The sequence below is a fragment of the Thermobia domestica genome, chromosome 13 (assembly GCF_964235325.1).
Source record: "Thermobia domestica chromosome 13, izTheDome1.hap1.1, whole genome shotgun sequence".
NCBI lineage: Eukaryota > Metazoa > Arthropoda > Insecta > Zygentoma > Lepismatidae > Thermobia > Thermobia domestica.
The window spans coordinates 128,394,886-128,417,541 of NC_137466.1; the positions used below are offsets into that span (position 1 = coordinate 128,394,886).

A 22,656-nucleotide genomic window follows, 5' to 3' on the forward strand; every position below is an offset into this window, starting at 1 on the left:
GCGCATGGTCTATTGTACAACAATAATTAATGGAGCCGAGCACAAGAAGCCGTGGCCGTGTGCCATCACCATCGTCCCATAGTGTTTAATGAAAGTCAACACACGGGAAAGAAAACTCACGCGCAAACTAGCGGCGTTCACGCCGCACGTGAAGAAATTGTCTCATCTGTGGTTAAAATACCTTTGAGATTCTACACATTACCAGAATAAACTTGAACTTTCAAAGAAAAATTAATATTTAAACTTTAGCATAGTTTATTATTATTATTATTATTATTATTATTATTATTATTATTATTATTATTGAGAAGGAACCAAAGAGGGAAGAACTAAAGTTAATCAAGATACGAATAATTTATATTTTTAAAAAAATATTTTAATACTAGAAACTGCCTACTTTGGAGAGACAGGATTAATATTATATACTATAGCTTTTATTACGTAGGTCATAAAATGTAAAATACAGATAGAACGATGCTACTGGGGATTACAACATCCAGTTCCAGTACTAAATGGAATAAAAATACAATGTGTTTCAAGTTTATTTATGTTTAAAACAAACATGTAATGTGAAAGTTAAGAGCGCTACTAGAAATTGATCAAATATCAAACTTTTTTTTTTTTACTGATCATCCTTCCATCGGTCATAGGGCAACATGACATTACACTCTTTCGGCACAGATAAAGTTGAGGGGTCATCACAAACATTGCTATGTACGAAAGCTGGATTGGAAAATATGAATATAAAAGAGGCAGTGAAGCCATATCTAGCATCTTGGTGCTTTTACTGTCAACTGAAACCTGAGTGGGAAGGGTACAGCTAGTAATATACCGCTAAAATAAATACTTCAGGGCTGTGTCGAAAGCGGCATGTTTTGTATGTATTTTTTATCCATTCATAAAATATGCATTCGCCTTTCCTCTCCTACCTTCTTTCCAATACAGAGAACCGACTCTCTTACTGAAGAAACCTGAACCCTCCACGAAAATGCTAAAAGCAATGACAAGTGCAAATAAATATGACAAATCTGTGGGTGAATCAAATAATGGAGACAAATGAGAAGATGATAATTAAGTTTTGTTTGAAGATAACAGTGCTTGATGCAGCGCAGTCCATCCCATGTAAATAGCTTTGAAGTATTCATATTTGTGTGTATGTGCTTGTTTCTGAATATTTATAAACATTTGTGTCTTATAATTGTTATATTAATACCCACTGAATTAAATGAAAATATAAAACGGATTTGATGGCTGCCAAATTCACGTCATCTTGGTAAGTCATTATTTTTTTTTTATTTAGTAATATTAAATTAGATTATAGTTTAGTGTCCTTTTCAGGAGCAAAGCACTATAAGACGTGAACCTATAGCTTGGCGTGAGATTTGAAACACATGAGCTCCTACCGGGAATCAAACCCCTGTCGTCGAAGGTAGCACACAACTAACCATATAGCAACGGGGGAGCTCAATATTTAGTAATAGATGTATTATGTTATATTTGTATAACTTTAACTAATATAATCTTCAGAATGTAAAGTCTCAGCTTTAAAAACAGGAAGCCCATCCTTGTGTTTCAGTCTCGGGTTGGACTGCGGGATGATGGAAATCCGAGTGAGATGTTTTTATCCTACTACGTACAGTAGATCCGTTCCTTTATAATCTCCATGTTTGATAAGGATAAAACGAATAGAAACTTAAGTCACATTCAAATGTATTAAATTGTTCGATTAATCTGGAAATGATTGAGAAATAAAGTGTGTCTGTAGATTAGAGGTCTGCACGAGCTCGGACCGCGCCTGCGGGCTCAAGCCCGACCCAGCTCGCGGGCCGAACTCGGGCCTACAAAGCATATATCACTTCGGACCCGGGCCGCAAATTTTTAAATATACATCCATATTTGTCGAGCCTTTTCAGGCCTAAATATGTAAATATACTGTACAATGATATTTATTGCACCGTTCTTTCTGGAGAACTTTTAAAGCACAACTACAAAATTAAACCTTTAATTGCTGTAAATAAAAATGCATTTTTGGGTTAATGATTAAGCTTCTGTAATTCGGGCTTATTTCAGGCTCATTTGATTACAACACGAGTTCGGGCCTAAATGCTGAAATATATTTCGGACTCGGGCCTCACATTATAAATCCTAAAGTAATCACGCAACAATTTTTGTACAGGCAGTTTGGTTACGGGCATATAATCTGAAGTACTCACTAACTACCTCTATAAAAAGTGTTGCGGAAGTACTGCAGGATTCTGAAGCATGTATTTTTGGATAGAGCACATGTTAGTTCCTTAGTAAAGTCTTGACCCGACTACGGTAGGCCCCATAGTTTTAGAGCTATGGACCTTTAAAGTTCATTTTTTCACCTTTTTGGCAGCCTATAACTCCGAAAGGAAGCAATTGTGCCCCCAGGTTGGTCTATACTAGTGCTGTCGAAATCGGTTTTTGAAAAAACCGAAAACCGGTTTTTGAAAAAAGTGAAATTTCATAAAACTGAAATGTCGGTTTTGAAAACAGCTTTTTCGGTTTCGGTTTTGAAAACCATATTTGCGGTTTCGGTTTTGAAAACCGCATTTGCGGTTTCGGTTTTGAAAACCGTATTTGCGGTTTCGGTTTTCAGAAAATCGGTTTTCTGAAAAACCGAAAACCGCAAATGTCACAAAAATTCGACAGCACTAGTCTATACTTTTCGTCTTATTTTGGTGTCAGGGATCACCTCCCAAACGTTGTCGGTGCTGTTTTGAAACATCCTGTGTGATATATATATATATATATATATATGGTTCGTGGCAGCGTCATATTAATTTTGTACATGAATACAGTTAAAACACTTCATTAAAATAATGAAGATAAGTAAGGGAGGGCCTTTAAAATTAGTTGAGAAAGATAATTTGAAAATCTGGGATAATATATAGATATCTAGCATAATTCAAGCCAGTGTTTGGCACAGTCGCGAGTCTCGAGTGTGGCAACTCTGAAAAGGAGTGAGTGAAAATAGTGGACTTTTTTTTTCTGCTACGAACAGCGTGCAGATTTACATTATGAGTAGAAACTGAGATGACATTAAAACCAATTATGCAACATTTACTGTACAGTTTTGCTAGGTATATTTTCACGAAAGGACTTGTTTTCTGACAAAGTGAGGAATGTAAAGGCTGGGCAGAGTGATAGGAATAGCATTGAAGGCTAGAGCCAAAAGGTTCTAACCTCCGGACTATTCCATTATCAAATCATTAAGGAGGGGTTGTTCGAACATCAGGTCTGTTTTTGATATTTTTACCAAAGGTTACCTTACTAATGACATGTACAATTATAAGATTTTCTTCATCTACCACCATCATTGGTTTCAGATTCATTTTTCTTCAGTGTCGTGCATGGAAATGAAGGCTTGCAACGGTGTAGAAAACAGGCTGCTGCACGATTATTACAAACGATAGGAAGCTGCAGTTTGTAATTCCTTAAAGCAGAGATATTGGTTCTTCATAAAATATATATATAGGCAGAATAATGTTTCGGTAAAAGGGATTTGCAAGAACTGGAATGGGAATCAAAAGTACAAAATCCAAGAACTTGAAACCATGGGATGGGGGCTTTCTGCACAAGAACTTATATATATATATATATATATATATATATATATATATATATGGAGAAATATATCTGGAGTTCATGCTAATTTTTTGGCTACGGAAAGCAAAAATTTTGAAATTTCAAGACCAAATTTCTCAAGAGGAGGAGCAGGAAGAAAATTGAATTTTTGGCAGATACTCCTGCTAATACTAAATAGAAACTGTGGATTCCATTTTGAGGTTTGGACTGATGTACGGTTTACAAGGTCTCAAAATCTTTTTATCCATATACATAACAACTAGGAAGAAAATGAAAAGCACAATGTGACCCCATTCTGTACTTTATATCATGAATAAGCTTGTATGGTTAAAAGCAATCGTCCGGTATTTCTTTTAGATGGTATTGGAGTGAAAAATTTATTTAAATACTTGCTTTTGTTGCTGTTTGCATGTAAATATTATCAAGGTGTAGATATTTTGATAGGTATAGACAATGCTCACACAGATCAGTGCAAATTATGACAAACCAAGACAAGATAAATTGTAGCTAGCTAGTCAGTCTGTTGTGAACCGCTGTAAAATGTACACGTATCATTGTGCGTTCCTGTGTATTTGGGATCTGCTAGGCTTTATTGTTTCTGCTATTATTAAGAATTGTGCAGGATATCACTGAGTGCTCTGTAGGCTGCTATGTCAATGAAACCTGTGAAAATAATTCTTATGGGCAGCCAGTTGTCAAGACAGCAGCAGATATAAGTGAAGCAGAACTTTTTCTTTTGAGAAAAAGAGTTGAGTTGAATTTGAGTTTAACGTTCCGTTCAGCAGCGAGGCTATATGAGACGGGGACATACTGATTAACGTGGACTCCGAATCACTTGAGCTCCCACCGTGAATCGAACCCGAGTCTCCCGAAGGAGCTCTTCTTTTGAGAAAAAGAGTTGGACTTGAAGCAATAAATACAATTTGCATGTACCAATATAATAAGTATGTGGACAAATATTAATATTTATTTGGAAACTCAAGTGGACATCAAGTGGAAACTCAAGTGGTAAAACTCATACCACGAATGTAGTATAATGAAAGTGATGCCAACAGTTACAATGATTAAACTTTCACACTCATTCACGAAGCTGAACACTGTGTAATCAAACAGGTAGTAGTAAATGGAGTCTCTCCAATTAAAATTATGAAGCTAAGCAATACGAGAAAGTACTTTAGAAGTAAATTGAACAGTGCAAAAATTCGCATGTGCAATTAAACAGTGAATTTTTCCATTTACAGTGTGAATTGTACAGAGAAGGAAGGGACAATGAAGAAAGCAGAGAAAGGTGTAATATAGCAGTGACAGACATGGAGTGTTTAGTGAACAGTAAAAGAAACAATAAGAGGTTTCACATCAAATAGCGCAAAAATTAAAGTAATCAGTGTACCCTCAAGAGTTGTTCAATAAATAAATAAATAAATAAATAAATAAATAAAAAACAGAAACTTGTCGTGTGTAAACATACTGTGAGAAAAACACGAAAAACATGGTGTTTCCTGAAATAAGTATAGGGAGAAAAATCTGTAAAGAAACCATGAAATTGAACTTTATCAGTGACGAAATAAGTAGAGCGTATCCAGGCGTGAAGGATACATAATCTGTTCGCCTAGGAGATGGAAGTAAGGAACTGAAACAAAAAAGACTTTGCCTTGGTAACTTGAAGGAATTTTATGAAAAACTGAAAAAGACTCTCCTTTAGTTCGTATTGGGTTTTCTGAATTTTGTGAGCTGAGATTCAAATATGTTCTGGTTGGAGCAAATTAGACTCAATTACTGTGTGCTCGTGTCATGCATCAAAATGAGTCAAGTTGATGACATCAACAGCACGGATCAACAACTGAAAATATCTGTAGCAAAAGTAGTATGTGAATTAAACAATGAAAATTGTATGATCGATGAATATACGAATTGTGCGGGTATTACGGGATAGCGATTACATGAAGTGAACCCTGAAGTGAATTATTGTGCTGAAGATGATGATGAAACAACTATTTCGTACAAACGATGGGTGATATCACATCGTAGCTATTAATCACTGTTTTAGAAACTGTGATACAGTTAAAGAAACTTTGGCATCAAACTTACTGTAATTAAAAAATCACCACTTTATTGTGCAGTCAGTCAAAATTTCTGAAAACAATAAAAGAAAGCTTGTTGCGAGGGGAATGTGTTGTGATTGGAGATATCTCTAAATAGTTCACACGCATTGTCCAGGATGAAATATAATCTTACCATTGGGTGAATACGCAAAATACTGGACATCCTTTCTGTATTTACCTTAAGACTAGAACTGAAGATCTTTCAAACAAATCTCTGTATTGTAAGTGACTCTTTTCAACACAATACAATGGTGGTATTTCAAAAGAAGTTGATTCCATTTATGCGGGAAGTAATACTAAATCTGAAGAGGACCCATTATTTTTGAGATGGGTCAACAGCACATTATAATAATAGAAAAAATGCTAACTTGTATAAGCACAAAAAAGACTTTGGTGTAGATGCTGAGTGTCACTGAAGAGATTTGCTGCAAAGGCAAGCCTTGAGCAACTAACTGACAAAAAATCCTTACTTCTCAAGATATGTTTAAGTTTTGTGTGCAGAACAAAGAAATTAATTTTGTTATGGATGGCAACAGATGATATGAAGAAAGAACAGGAGCATCTCAACAGTCACTTCAACAAATCATAGAGATTTGCTGGAACAAGGGATCATTATTGCTACATCTTAAAAGACTCTTCACTCTCCTCATAAGTAAAACATCAACATCATTTAATACAAATCATGTTCAGTTCAGACTTGAGAGATCACAGACACTGAAGAGTGTTAATGAAATAGCTCTGAATGACTATGCTGTTTGGGTTTACAATGAAACGCGGTATGTTGGTAAGAGAATAACACTGATGTTCGAGTATGTGTCTCAAACCAGTTGGACCATCTATCGGCTTTACTTTGCAAAGAAACGACAATCTTTGGGTGAACAACATACTTGATTTTCAAACATTCATGTGAATTAAGTACAGCTAATGGCAGAACATACAATATTACTCGTAAGACAAGCACAGAATTTTCACTAAAGTTATTAACCTACTTAAAAACATAGTCTATGATGTAAAATGTGTTACAATAAATCGACCCTTAAAAAAGATATGAGGAGAATTGTTTGTTTTATACATGTCATTGACTATTTCATTGCATAATATACTTTCAAAAGCAATTCGTGTGCTTTTTTTCGGTTATGTGAAACGCCTGAAGATACAAATTTATGTATGGTTTAAAATAAAGATATGGGGTCAAATTGTGGTTTTCATTTTTTTTTTTTTTTTTTTTCACAGTTGTATATACATATATATAAAGTGAGTGTAACTAAATTAATGTAACAAACGTCAGGAGGTAATTTCTGACACCGAGATAAGCAAAAAAGGTCCTATGAACATGTAGCATATTGGTCGAGTTAGCGGGGTGAATAAGTGGGAACAGTGTCAGGCACATCACACAAATGTTAAAAGTGTCAGCCATGTTCAGCAATGCATGCATGACAACGTCGGATTATGGTTAACGAACCCCGTTCGAAGATACCTGGGTCATGGCGAACAGTTGCACACTATTCCAAGTAGTTGACATCGTTAACGGAAGTAGCATACACCACACTTTTTATGTGTCTCCGCAAATAAAAATCCAGTGGATACAGGTCCAGAGACCAGGCAGACAGGTCTTGGAAAGTTGTTCAACCACCACGGGAAGCCCATCATGCATGTAATTCGAGCAGTGTATCATGCAGGAAGGTCAAATATTATGTTCCATTCAGTCTTCGGGGTAGCATATATTGGCCAATCAGTAAATCATGAAAAATACCACTCCATATATTCAGTCCAAATTGGTGCTGATGATGAGTGATGAGTACGGAGTTTGCCCTAACATTGCACGACTAACAGCCAGGGCTACGATAGCCACCTGACCGTTGCCAATCCAGATATCTGACGTGCTTACATTGAAATGGTACTATTTGTATGTAGTACAACGATAAGAATGTGACGAAATGGATTATGGTAATGATATTGTCTACTGCAAACTTGCATGCCTCAGAATCGAATTAAGAAAGCCTTCACAACGTTAAGTGTTCTACCACTGAGGCACCACACCTCTTACTATTATTTTTACAACGTTTTTCATTTTTAAACAGGCCAAGTAAATAAATATTTCTTTAAAAATTTCATTTTAACATACCACATAACATTAAGAGTCTCGTCTCAAAAGGATACTATCAAACTTATTAATGACTTACCTTGCCTAAACTATCAATAACATCCGTCCAACAAAAGAAAAGAAGTGTAAATAGCGATGAAAGATGTATCCAAAAACTCATAGCCAACGGGCGGTTATGTATAACTGCTGCTTCTTCATTGATGGGTATCATAGGCTTCATCTCACTGTGGCCGTTAAGTAATGGCGATCTACATTCTCTACCATTATACTCTCTATTATCCACAAGACGAGATACAGTTGCCACTAACGTACGTGATACAGACATCTACAAAACATTTACAATAGGTAATATAACTATTAACAGAACATGATGGTACTACTATGCATAACATATTTCATCATCAGTTAAAATATACTAAAATATAATTGGAAACCTGTAAAAGCATAATTTTGCCTGTGGTGCTATATGGCTATCGATATTAAAACAGGAACTCGCAGAAAGGAATGCAGAGTATGACGTTTTGATAATTGCTTTGTGCAAAAAAACAAACGATATGACACGCGAATGGACACACTACAAATAGAATTTCTATTCAGCTATACGTCGTCAAGTATCATAGATAATATAACCGATACGGTTTAGATTAGGATGCGCAGATTTTCACATTAAAAAATGGGGAAACCCTACGAAAATGTACAGTATAGTCATTGTTATGGCTCCCACATTTCTAGACTAAAATACCGAGAGACAACATGAAAATTTACAGTATATACATAGTTATTCATAGTTACAGTATATACATAGTTTTTTTCTTTTTTCTTCATTAATATACCTTTGTATTTAACGAATGTGGGCAATACCTGATTTGAGCATTTCGCAGACTTTTGATATGGTCCACAATATCTGAGTTAACTCCGAGACTGATGCTAAATATTAATCTGAAAGCGGTACACTCTACTTTTGCGTTAATTTGGTCGAACGCTTTCACATATGGATACTGTGCTTTCAAAGTGCCTGGAAATGTATAATCATCTCTTCAGCATGACAGTGTGAACCTACACTGTCCACACTTTAAAGTTACCGTCACGGGATCTCTGGTTAACATAGATGTGTTCATGTCGCACGTACGAGAAATGCCTGAAGACTACAGTGTTCTAGTTGGGGAATTTTAGATAACATATATCTCGATAGCAAGATCCTGAGACGAATATTCGGACCCAAGAGGAACGGGAATGGGGAATGGTGGAAACTTCATAACGAGGAACTACATAATTTATATGCTTTACCCAACATTGTTAGGGTTGTCAAGTCTAGGAGGCTTAGGTGGGCGGGTCATGTAGCTAGAATGGAAGAAAGTAGAAACGCTTTCAAAGTCTTGACAGGAAGACCAATCGGAAAACGACCATTAGGAAGACCTAGGCGCAGATGGGGGGACAATATTAAGATGGATCTCGCAGAGATTGGAATACAAAGTAGAAACTGGATTCAGTTAACTAAGGATAGAAGTCAGTGGAGAGCTTTTGTGAACGCGGCATTGAACCTCCGGGTTTCATAGGCCATAGAGTTAGTTAGTTAGTTAATATCTCGATAGGCCAATACTAATAAGAAATATAAATATAACTTTAAGGAAGTAACGGATAAGACACGTGATAGGATCTAATGATGCAATCTGTTTCTGCAGCAATGAACTTCTGGCTTACTAGTGTCTTCTTTCCATTTCCACACAAAACAATGTGCTTTTTAACATAGATCAAAGAAAAGGATGCTTCTTTTATGCTGAATTTGGGTCATACATTGTTGGATTGTCAAAAAGTTGTTAACTGATTATTATGCTAACACATTCATTTCACGTATTTAAATTCCAATTTGTGAAAATTCCTTGCACTTCCAAGCTTTCGCTTCTTCCCTGAGCCTTGTTCACGGAGGATAAAACTAGGAAAAAGAAATAAAAACATCAAGAAAATATAAAGTAATGTATACAACCTTTCCTCACTTAAGACAAGAACGCATAACTGGAGTGCCTTTTCACAGCGTCCACACCACAGCTTCACTCGTGACAATCAGCAACTGACAAGGTGTATCTTCACTGCTTTTTCCCTGTGAGTATATTTCCTTGATGTTTTATTTCTTTCGCTTTTATTTTTTTCCTCCGTGAACAAGGTTCTACGAGACAACTAAAAAGTTTGGAAATAGAATTTTCACGGATCGGAATTTGAAGCGAGAAAATACTAAATATTAATTTCCGAAACCTACACCGTCACACATTCGAATGGGTCAAACACACCATCGTTTGTTTGTGGTCATTTTTGAGACAAATGCATTTCTCACATTATAATCGTTTGATTGGATGGTTTTAAATATTTCAATAAAATAGAAAAAGGCCAAATTTTCTTTAGTATTTATTATTATTATTATTATTATTAGTTGCACGGTACATTTTCATTATGAATATATGAATAGTGTACAACAGTGGTTCCAGACGTCCCCATTTTATAGGTCACGAAGAGTTTGTGTGATCTGTTAGTTAGGACACAGAACTTTCGATCCGTAGATATTCAACATTTTAATTAAAAAAATAAACATAGAAATAAGTAACTCATTTGCTTCCGAGTTGCATAGTCTCCTGATCATAAACAAACTAAATATAGAATGTTATCAATTTTAAAATGGAAGCACGCTTATTATTAATACCTCAAACTTAAGGAATAAATTAAGTTGATAGTATAATTTATGGCAAAAATTATAATGCAAGGGTTATTCCATAAATCCTAAACCTGGACTAATACGATACTACTAGAACACTGATCATGTAAATAAATTATTAAATGAAGTTAAACAACACTAATGGTGACATTAAAGGAAGTATTTCTTTCTATTCCGGAGTTAAGAAGCGAATACGTCGATTCCAACACGGAAGAACAACCGCTGATAAATGATCGTCGTCAGGCAGTTGGCTGAGGTAGTGGTAGAAGAAAATATGGATCAAATACACAATACGATTATGGTCAAAATTGTTTAACCCCAAAACGTATCACCGAGGAACTAATAAGTGCAATGTCAATCTTTCTATCATATAGTCGGTCTTTCTTCTACCAATTAAAAGATCCAAAAGCACACAATTTTCTAAAAATTTATTGTAAAACAAGAAAAATGAATATATATCTATATCTATATATTATATGCTGATTAAAATGCCCATTGATACATGCTACTAGCATAGCCCCTACCAAAAGGATTGAGAAATTTTTGAAGTAAAAAATAAATATACGTGTAGGATTCATATTTTTATTCGAAATTTCAATAAAGACGTTTAGACTTTAAGCTTATGAGAATCGAAGAAGTTATCGTCAACAGTCATTTTCAACACTCCTATGCATAAATTAAAATTTGGCAAAAGTTAATCTATTTTTGCGTGTACAGCAGACAAAATTTACATTTTAAACGGTACAATATCTTACAAAAAGCTTCCTTTCCTCTGACAAAATCAACCACCTGCTTTCTCCTTTCCGCAGTGGCAAACAGGGAGGAACAGAAGAGTTTGTAATGATTGCCTATTAGCTTACATGGAAAGAATAGCAGTTGAAACCAGTAACTAACTAATAGTTTCAGACTTACTGGAGTAAGCAGTAATATCTCTAGAACTGTAAAACGGCAACAATATACGTGTAGCATAATATATTACGTACTATAAATTAGAAAGCAAAGAACGTATGGAATTTTATTAAATAAGTCCTTTCTTTCAAGGTCAGCAATTTTTTGATTGGTTTAACGCAGGTTTCCATTCTTCCTACTGAGTCACACTTTTCCTTTCGAGTACTTTTTCTTCCCTATATCTTGTATTATTTGATCCGTACAATTCAAATGAGACTTTCTTCTACGAATTTTTACTTTGTTATTCCCTCCATAGCTAATAGGATGATTCCTTCACATCTCATAATGAGTCCTATTATCCTATCTGTTTTTTTCCGAAATATTCTTACCATTTACAATACTCTTTCATTCGCTCCTTATCCACCCATTTAATTTTCAACATTCTTCTATACTACAATATTTCAAAAGCTTCCGTTTTCCGTTTCGCTACTTCTTCTAGAGTCCATGCCTCACAACTATATAAAGCCACAATCCGTGCATATACTTTCATCAGCCTTTTCTTGACCCGATTACAAGCTTTTGTTTTCTTTACCTGAGCTAGTCTGGGCCTGATTTTAATTTATCGAACGTTTTTTACTCCCTAACTAACAGAATTCCTGCACTTCTTTCACAAGGGGCTCTCCTATTTTTATTTTTATTTTCTTGTTTCTCTTCTTGCGTACCTCATAAGTTTCGTTTTGTTCTTGTTGTTCATGATGTTGAATTTGTTGATAAACCTTGTCAGGGTGTCTACTAAAATGCCAAAAATGAAATTTCGTGACTTTTTCGTGACCTTTTCTTTACCAAATCGTAAAATTACATAACACTCTCAAGAGCGAATTTGGGTGCGAATTAGGCCGAATTTTCATGTTTAGAAGCGTGGTTTGCTTGCGATTTGATGGCGTCTAAAGTCGACCATGGACATTTCTGGTGGTGAATTTTGACGTTTTATAAAACAAAATTTTCCAATCTGTACTTACATTTGTACAGATAAAAAAAATCATAACCTAAAAGCTAAATTTCGTGACTTTTTCTTGACTTTCATGACCGTTTTCTGATTTCGTGACTTTTTCGTAACATTCGTGACCGATAGACACCCTGCTTGTTTCATTCGGTCGTCTCTTAATTTTTTCTCACTCTGCCAACAGTGTCATATCGTCCGCAAATCTAAAGGTATGCATTTTCTGTTCATAAGCCGGTACTCAAATGACGAATAAAACAAGCAAAAATATTATAAAAGTTCCACAATTGTGTTTTCCTGTACATTTCCGACAACAGAACTCTGAAAAGTAGCTAATAAACATAGTAGAAAGTACAGAGGTCAAATATATTGCACGAGAAAAGAAATCTCGAATTTGTGTACTTTTAACCATTAATATCATGAACAAATACTTCTGAACTTAAATAAGAAATCAAGTCATAAATAGAACAGCTTGTTAACTTGTTCATGCACCTTAAATGTAAACCTGGAATATTTTAAGTTTCCTCTTCTGTTTTCGTCATTCAATTTCAAAATGAGGACGTTCTGGAGTTCACATATTTGGTCTAGGAATTAATTCGTGCGGTTGGTACGCATACATTGAAGCTGTAGTACAAACACAAAATACATAAATACCTTAAGAAAAATATTGTCCATCGCTAGCCACCACTTTCGCCCGTCAGGCAATGTACGGATTCCGTGGCGAAAGAAGTCCTCATCCTTGGAAGCGATCCAGTCAGAGACCCATGTTTCGATATCTTCTGAAGAAGTAAACCGCTGTCCAATCAAATCGTTGTTCATGCAATCGAACAAGTAGTAGTCCGAAGGAGCAACGTCTGGTGAATACGGCGGGTGGGGTAAAACTTCCCATCCGACATTTTCTAAATAGGTTTTGACCGGTTTTGCGACATGTGGGCGAGCGTTATCATGTTGTACAATAAGTTTATCATGTCTGTTCTCCCATTCTGGTCGTGTTCTGGCCAGAGCTTGCTTCAAACGCATTAATTGTCGTCGATAACGTTCTCCATTCATAGTTTCACCCGGTTGCAGCAGCTTATAGTACACCACACCTTTCATATCCCACCATATGCACAGCATAACCTTTGCACAGTGAATATCTCGTTTTGGTTGTGATGGACCTGGTTCACCTGGTTTCACCCAGGCCTTTTTTCGTTTAGGGTTCTCGTAATGGATCCACTTCTCATCACCCGTAATAATTCGATGCAGAAACCCCTTTCTGCTCTGTCGTTGAAGCAGCAATTCGCAAATGTTTTTTCGTCTTTCAACGTCTCTGTCTTTCAATTCATGTGGAACCCAATGTGACATCTTTTGAATCATTCCCATGGCTTTCAAGCGTTTGGAGACTGTTGTTTGATCAACGCCTAATGCTGCTGCAAGTTGTTCCTGCGTTTGACACGAATCCTGCTCGAGCAATGCTGTCAATTCTTCGTCTTGAAATGTTTTTGGCTGTCCAGCTCGCTCTTGGTCTGCCAAGCCGAAATCACCACTTCTAAACCGTGCAAACCACTTCTGACACGTTCGCTCAGCTAGAGCATGGTCACCATACACTTCCACCAAAATACGATGACTTTCAGTCGCACTTTTCTGCATGTTAAAGTAATGCAGCAGGACACCCCGCAAAAACACTTTATCAGGCACAAATTGCGCCATGTTCACTTAACTACAAACTGGTGTTGTTGACGCTTTAATCCACTGCCCTATACTACGAACGATACGCGATGACAGGGGTTTGCAACACATGTGTGGATACACGGAACTGTGTGACGCTCCGTTCGTTGCGCCATCTCTTGTCCACCCGCACGAATTAATTCCTAGACCAAATAGATCTAATGCTTATAATGGTCCTCTTCTTACAAAACATTAAAAGAAAAAAACACTCATTGTTTTAACTTCTTGGTAGTGACCTTTCTAAGTTCTTGTTTGGAAAGCTTAAAAATAATTATTATACATGAGCAATAGCCTATTTACTGTATGCAACTATTTATAAACCCTTTTCACAAATTAACAAAAAATTAATCTTGTGATTATGTAAAAACGAACGTGACAACATTGACTCTGGGTTTCAATATTTTGTGAAAAGAGGCCAAATTGAGCATCATTATGTGAAGTCTAGATGCAAATATCCTTCATTTAAAAAATTGGGTGACGAAACCAGCAGAAGAAGCTGTTGAAATATTCCAAATCCACGCATCCTGGTTAATAATCTGTTCATTTTAACCTTTACTGCATGTGTCACAGACGTTTCTTTATTACAAGTAATAAATAGCTAATAAACAATTTATATTTACCATCTGATGATATATATTTCCCTCCAACATCGTGAAAGTTCTCGTCCACATGCCCAGTCCCAAAATGTACACCAAGATCCATGCAGAATGTGTCTCCCATGTCCAAATACCTGCATCATCTGTTTGTACTTCTCTTGAAATTCCGTGGCAACGAAATTCATCGCACAACTGATAATCCACACTGATAAATAACCCAACAATTATAGTTGTAGCACAGAATATTCTCTGTAAACCAATCACTGTAACAATAACACGAATATTAGTGTCTGTATCTCTCATTAAAACAGGAAAATGAACGAGGACCTATAGTACCTTTCATTTCATTTTAAATGTACTTTTCGACTTTAATAATGGTTGTTGTCGTAACAATGTTTATCTATTATAAACTCAAATAACAAAGCACATTAACAACAAAAAGCAAACTTGGAAATCCGTACTGAATTTGACCCATGCTAAGAATTTTAGTAAATTTTCTTAAATGACATAATGTCACAACTATTTTTTTAACTGATCTTTAGTGCTCCCTTAAACTAGATAAGTGCTTATTTGGTGAATCAAAGGAGGGACATTTGGTTGTTAGACAAAAGTAGTAAAAGGAAACAGCTTATGCAGTAAGTATTGCTATTTCCATCAATTTTTCGTTTGGTAACCACATTTTTATATTTTCACTTTCCCAAATAAGCACTCATCATTTGAGTTTGTGTTTGCATCCTGCATCCTGATACAACACCGAGGTTATTAATGACGGATCCTACTGTTAACGTGGGCTCCGAACACCCACGGCTTGAATTTGGTGTAGTGGGAAAAATGAAATGAAAATGAAATCTTTGAGATTTACGTCCCACGATTATGCCGGTTAGGCTAAAGGAGACGGTGATGATGATAGCTGAATGAAATGGTGGAATGAAGAAAGTGGGAGGAAACGGGAGAACCCCAAGAAAACCCACGCACACGGTGTTTGTCCACCACAAAGTTCACTTGGCGGGAGCAGGGTTTGAACCCAAGACCCCAAGCACCAGAAGTGAACGCTCTACCACTGAGCCACTGCGGCCCCATTGGTGTAGTGGGAATATGCATACCATCATGTAAGAAGAACCCTCACAGCACAGGCTATCTTCACTATATTATCACACCTCCAACATATCTCGAGTAAAAATAATGAGTTAAACAAGTAGCAAGGATATTATATTCAATAATTAAAACAATTACCCAGTAATCCTCTTATGTCAAAAATTTAAATATTCATAACACTGTGACTCCATTTGAAAGGAATAAAATCTTCTGAGTACTCAGATATTTAAAATCTTTATATTTGTTCCAAACCACTCGTTCAGGCAATGCAGTTTTTGTCTTTAAGAACGTGACCGGTAGGTCTATGCCGGTAAATTTCTCAAAATGCAGTTGGCGCCTTGAGATGTGATTACTTCAGCAGGAGATTTTTTTGAGAAAAGAAAAATTTTCCCGTAACATGCTGCAAAAAAATTAATAAAAACACTACCTCAGTGTTATGACCAACATTTGTGATGCATTGCGAGATAATTTGATCAGTTATTATGTTGTTACTATTTTTTTTTTATTTTATTGCACGTTGGCATTAAATTGTTTATGTTCATTTTATGTTTCGATCTCAAGCCGTAAGAAAGATGAGATTGCTACACAGTGATCCGTGCTACTACTGGCGCTAAAACCAGTACATTTAATGCCATGAGTGGATTTAAAACAAAAAGAAGTAAGAAAATACGACTAGATCGAAATTTAGAAGAATAGTTTTACATTGGTTAAGTGGCCGTTTACTGTTTTAAAATCAGAGCCAGGATATACGTTTAATATATATTTATACTACCTAGTAAGTTTTAAGTACTTTAGACAATATTATGATGATCTATATAATGAAATTTTAAACAACCCAAAGGTTTTCCAGCAGCTGACACCGTTCTACATTTTTATGAAAAGTAATATCCAAATATTACATCTGTAACTTGAAAGTGTTGGCTGATGTTGTTAGTAATGCTGCGAAACAAATGAGATGGTATATGAAGCTAATAGTTTTGAAAGCATCCTATCAACGTATTTCTATCTACGAACATCATACGTAAGATTGTCTTATTGTGAATAGTACCAAGATTTTAATGATGAATAATTAATTAAGAAGTTGAAGAATTGTAATTATATGCTACGACGAAAGTGAGGATCCACGCACATATTTACATATAAATTGATATTATCTGTAATTGTGGACAGAAAGTACTATTAGAACGACATGCCTACCAAGCTATAATGTGGTACGTATGATTAGTCTAATGAATTTTCACCTATAATTGCATGAATATATACCTTGACCAACAATCGACTGTAAATTTCATAATTATCTCCCTAGAACACGTAATGGGTATCTAACTAGAATCATCCGTAGGAAACAATGATGTATAGGAGTTACCCAGCTTATATATAGTTCATTGGGTTTGTTATCATCCAAAATGTGTGTGTTTAATTACTATTTGAGAATGTTATTTTGTATTTACATGTACCTATGTATGGATTTATATGTTCAAATTCTGTGTTTAACTTACGAGTTGGAATAATACAGGGTTCAAACTTAAAAGGAATAATACAGGGCTGTAAATTGTTTTGTAAAAAGAATATTCATGTAATGTACGAGGTCGCCCCGCAAATAAACTTCCTATTTGTTTGTTACTTGAATTATTCTGTCAACTCTTTGGGAATAGGGGACTCCTTCCGCCGAATCTGAAATAGTGTTATTTTGACTGGAGCATTTTCTTCAGTGGCGACTTATCTTAAAAAAATATTTTTTTTAACGCTTCGAGCTAATCGTTGCCTTATCAACTGGACCATATGAAAATAAGGAATGTTTCATAACTGTATAATTTGTAATAACTAAAGAAGCTTGAAATAAGCAATGATCTTGTCACTTTCACTGGTAGTTCGAAATAACAGGTGTACCTTCCTTCAGACTTTTAGATCTAAGGTCTGCTGAGCTGAGATTTCGTAACAGAAATAGAAGCATTGGTGTATTTAAAGCTATTATATTGGTTTACAAACTATCCTTTACGGTAGTGATGGGCAAATTACATCCCGCAGGGGCATACGTTATCCCTTGAATGGTTCTATCCGGCCCGAGACATGATTCTTAAGCTGATAAATGAAAATAAGAATAGGGCTATTAGACGTTCTCTTTTACCCAAACAATGTCTTCTTTTTCGGGACCAGATTATGAGAACTTTTCAAAAATGCATTCACAATTTCATTCATCATATTCCCCTTCATAATCTTTCAATCACTAATAATGCTTAGTATACATGGATTTCGTAAAACGTTCCATTGTTGTTTTTAGTAAATTAGATTGGCTCACTTGTAGTTTTATTTTCTTTCTTTCTTTTTCTCTTGCCCCTCCTGAACTAGTTTGTCCACCACTGCTTTAAGGTATAGTTCCTGAATTTTGTTTTCGGAACGTCACCCCTAAGCTTACCTATAGCGGTTTTCTCATTACATAATGGAAACCCTGAGATATGATAGAACAGCAGTGTTTCGATATTAATATGTACTTAGATGCAAGTTAATATACCGAAAGTTATACTGAAATTTACAAAACCTACAGAGGAAAGAAAATCTATGCGGGGATTTATATTTGTCAACAGAAATAAACTGCATGCTATATTCTTATAAATACATTAAAGAGAAATTACTTACTTTTCTCACAGAAGAAGAAGTAAAATACAAGAGAAAACACAAGCACAAGACCCATAACTGGATCCTGCAAATGACATAGAACTCTCTTCCTGTCCAGTGAATACAGAATTAACATTCCGCTCAGGGCATTGAGGAAGCCAGCACGAAGGTGACTGCCAATTGAGAATGGTGGCGATAAACTACTCCAAAACCCATACAATCTTCCTAACAGATACAGAGTACCAAAAACAACAACTGCTATGAAGCATACAAATACAAGGGCAATGTACACATCACCTTTGGCATTTATTGATTCTATATACAATGGAAGAAGTATTAACAGCACAAACGACGATAAGATTAACAGACAACCAGTGATAAAAAACTGAATCCCCTCTGACGAAATCCTTATTAGCGGTGTCCAATGATGTCGATTACTTTCACTTTCGTCTGTTTGAATTAACTCTTCGTTTTCCTCCATGATGATTTATCACACACACTTCTTTTCACTATTGACAAACTGATCATTCCATCTGAAAAAGAACAAAAACAAAATTAAATTACACAAGAAACAGATATGTTGAAAGCAACACTAATACAGCAGAGAGTCATCTTAAAGAATACATATCTATTGACTAAATACATATCTTGGATGCATATATTAACATCCATTGAAGTTTGTTTTCATATACGATTTAGAGAAGTTTCTCTGCTACATGAACTACAAGAATATTTTCACTGTGTTTAATCCTAAAAATTAGATTGCCAACGTTCACCATTCTTGAACATCATAACCTTGTTTAAAAGTTTCCACCAATAACAGGTACACTAAAAATTAGTTTGACAACTCTTATAATCAGAAAACTGTTACTTGACCGTTTATTATTATTTAAATATTTGTTCATTAAGAAGAAAGGTATCGCTGTTTTATTATTATTATTATTATTACATTGGTAATAATGGAGTTTTGCATGCTGTGCAGTGCCACACAAATTGTTTCTTCGAAGTTCCCCAACTATTTTTTATTTATGTTCACTTCGTTACTAGAATTTACTCCAATATTTTATTTTTTATATTTCATTCAATTCATTTGTCCCACTTATTTCCAGTAACTTACAAAGCAGCGTGACATTATAACTTAATTGTAATTAGTTAAACTTACCATTTACTGCGTTTTGATATAATTGTTTCTTCACGGTTTCACCTGTCATCATCAGAAGATTGGGTTTATATACTGGAAAATCATCTCAAAATAAAATATGATATTCGCTTTTATGTGCACAAAACTGAAGAGTCCCAATCTACTGAATGACAGCAAATCTGACAAAACCGTCTCGAAAATTATAGCAAGACGCACCCAGTGTGATAAACTTAGCTAATTATTATTAGCATGGGTCTATCGGTAAATAATTATTAATTTATCTATTTGCAAGGGAAAGAGTAACAAGAAAATAAAAATTAAAAACTGGAAGTGGGAAAACCAATAAAAGTTTCGCTACGTCTGCTGCTAATAACGGAATGCCCATTCAAAAGCAGTATAATATTTGTATGGCCTGTCAGTTTTGTGCTAATACGTAAAGTAGTGTGAATTTAAGAAATCTTTACAGGAGGCGGAAGGATGTAGTGAACCTGAGAAAAAAATGTTAATATACGGAATCTTACATTATAATGCATATATCCATATGCACATTCCCTCAGTAATTAGGCTAATGGTGTAATTTTACGAGATGCCGTCAAAAAATGTTAATTTTACTGTTATAATGAGTGATTGCATGAAAGAGGAATGTCTAAGATATTAATTTCAACCGGTGCTGTACCTCCATACAAGGTAAGAGAGCTATATTTTATGTTTACAGGATTAGAGTTACCAGTGTGGAGCCATTATAAGTGCAATAGGAAGTCGTAAGTCATATTACTTGTCGATAACTCTGAGTAGTTACAATAATATTCACAGTAGACAATTTATTTCTGTCACGAGAATTATTTACTATGATATACACATTCTAACACTGAAAAAAGCACAATAAGATACAAGCAAATACAACACTACAACCACAATTAAAGTTCATGCAGATTGAACGCCATGATTACAACAGTGTTGCTCAATAAACTATCAAAAATCTATGTAATTCGGCACCTATCAAATACTTCGTTCTGAATGTGGCCTACTGAAAGATCTATCGCGTATTGCACAAAGCCAACTCAGGATATTTTCCGTCGCTTTGCACCTACTTCCTACAGGATGTACTCCCGTTAGACGTTTGCATGGGCCGAAAATTTTAGTCCGAGCCCGGCCCGTGAATTTATAATGTGTGGCCCGACCCGAATCCAAAATATGTTTTAGCATTTAGGCAAGAGCCCGGCCCGAGCACCTGTGATAATCAAATGAGCCCGAATTACAGAAAATTAATAATTAACGCAAAACTGTATTTTTATTTATAGCACTTAACGGTTAACTTTGCAGTTGTGCTTATAAGTTCTCCAGAAAGAACGATAAAGTATCGTTGCACGGTATATTTAGAAAGTTAGGCCCGGGAAATATGGTTGTATATTTAAAAATTTATGGCCCGTGCCCGAAGTGATACATGCTTTTTAGGTCCGAGCCCGTACAGACCTCTAACTCCTATGAAGGTCCTTTAGCTTCGCCCTGCACTGATCCGGAATAGATACAATTCAATTCTTGCTTGTAGTGACTACCTAAGTTCGTGTGTGTCGTTTTTTACATGAATAATTCATTTTTTGTACATCAATTTGCACATATATGATCAATCTGTATCATCTTGGCACATGCGAAGAACTTACTACTATAAAATGTACTAAGGTATCAAAAAAGAAAAGTGTTGCACAACATTCTTTGGATGGCAGTTAGTAACCCCCAACTCGTTTCATGGCTCCAGAACCGAGTGCCTTGTTTTTGTCTAAATTGTGATAAAGGTAAACCCTGCGGGCCTTCTAACCTCCCTCACTCGCTCAGCTATATTTTGTGAAGTAACACTTGAGATCTTATATGTGCAAGATTGGGGGAGATGCTAAATATCTTTCTATCTTCCTTTCTTTTTTAATAATTGACGACTTCTTGAAAAATTGCATACAAATAATTAAATTTCCTCTAAGACACGAAAGCTGAACCGAAATGGGTCCATTCGTCCCAAAGTTGAGGCAACGTGTGTGCGTACAAAGTTTTGTTGCTGATCATGTATGTTCAAAAATATCTATGACAAATGCATCACAATAAAGCGCAGATTAACCACTACGTATCTGACAAATGGCGCTGAAATTTTAGTGCAAGGAGAATTTGAACATAGCACTTCTACAGTTTCTTAATTACTTGAATACGGTATATTTTTTATTAAGAACCCATAAAACATTTATTAGAAATGACGTCATTTCGTTATCAGCATTTGGACTAATACTTACAGTAGTTTTTGTTGCAAATATTCTATTATTATTCATACACAGAACAGAGGTTTTAAAGACAGATTACTCTTTTCCTTATATAAGTATGTACTCATTTATACGTGTACTAATACTAATAAATACGCAACGCAGTTTTTGTGCAATTTGGAACAATTATTAGGAATTATCAAAACCTGCATCAAGTTACAGTTTCCAGCATTGATTGTTTCTGTTTTATTGACTATGTGCGAACAACAAAAACTGTACTTTTAACTCAATTTGCACTACACAACTGTATATATTTGTTAAGTACCATGATAAAATATAATAAGTAGTAAACAAATGTTCATACCATAACATTCTTCTTCTTCTTCTTCTTGGGATTGTTTTGCCCTGACGCTGAGTCTTCTGGGCAGTTCAGAACATTTCTTCTAGCAGAAGCAACTCTTCCATCAGCGTTTACATTGTAGCCAGTACCAATAATTATAATTCCCTTTGGTAATTTTTAAAAGACAGCTGTATGTTTTTGCAAAATTGATATAAAAACTTTTTCATAATATAATAAAAATAAATATTAGGAAAAGACATTTAGAGAGAAAATAGGAAGAGAAATCAGTTAATAGGGAATATGCATCTCTTCAGTCAATTTTCTTGCTCCGATTTTTCCTCAATGTCCTCCAAGGTATTATAAGGTTTATGATCAATGATCCTTTAGTTCTAAACAAAGCATACCTAAATACAGCAAAATCTAGCAAATAATGCAGAAAAGAATCCCTGTCCATAAAAAAAAAACTGTTAAATTAAGTTGATTTAGATGCAAAATGAGCATTCAAATA

General features: G+C 35.3%; 1 protein-coding gene across 4 annotated transcripts in view; it reads right to left on the minus strand.

Annotated features, from left to right (window-relative positions):
- The window catches only part of LOC145668492 (uncharacterized), a 39,676-nt gene extending 17,405 nt beyond the window's left edge, over window positions 1-22,271 (minus strand). The window contains exons 1-4 of one of the 4 annotated variants that reach the window (XM_081736445.1): window positions 22,173-22,271; window positions 18,722-18,957; window positions 14,738-14,976; window positions 7,898-8,143 (exon numbers count right to left, since the gene is read on the minus strand). In XM_081736445.1, the coding sequence (XP_081592571.1) occupies window positions 7,898-8,143; window positions 14,738-14,976; window positions 18,722-18,905 (669 nt within the window). In that variant the 5' untranslated portion in view covers window positions 18,906-18,957; window positions 22,173-22,271. Of the gene's footprint in view, window positions 1-7,897; window positions 8,144-14,737; window positions 14,977-18,445; window positions 18,958-21,841; window positions 21,973-22,014; window positions 22,141-22,172 lie in introns of those variants that run through there. The other 3 variants (XM_081736442.1, XM_081736444.1, XM_081736443.1) reach the window with 3 other exon arrangements.
- Between the last annotated feature and the right edge of the window lie 385 nt (window positions 22,272-22,656).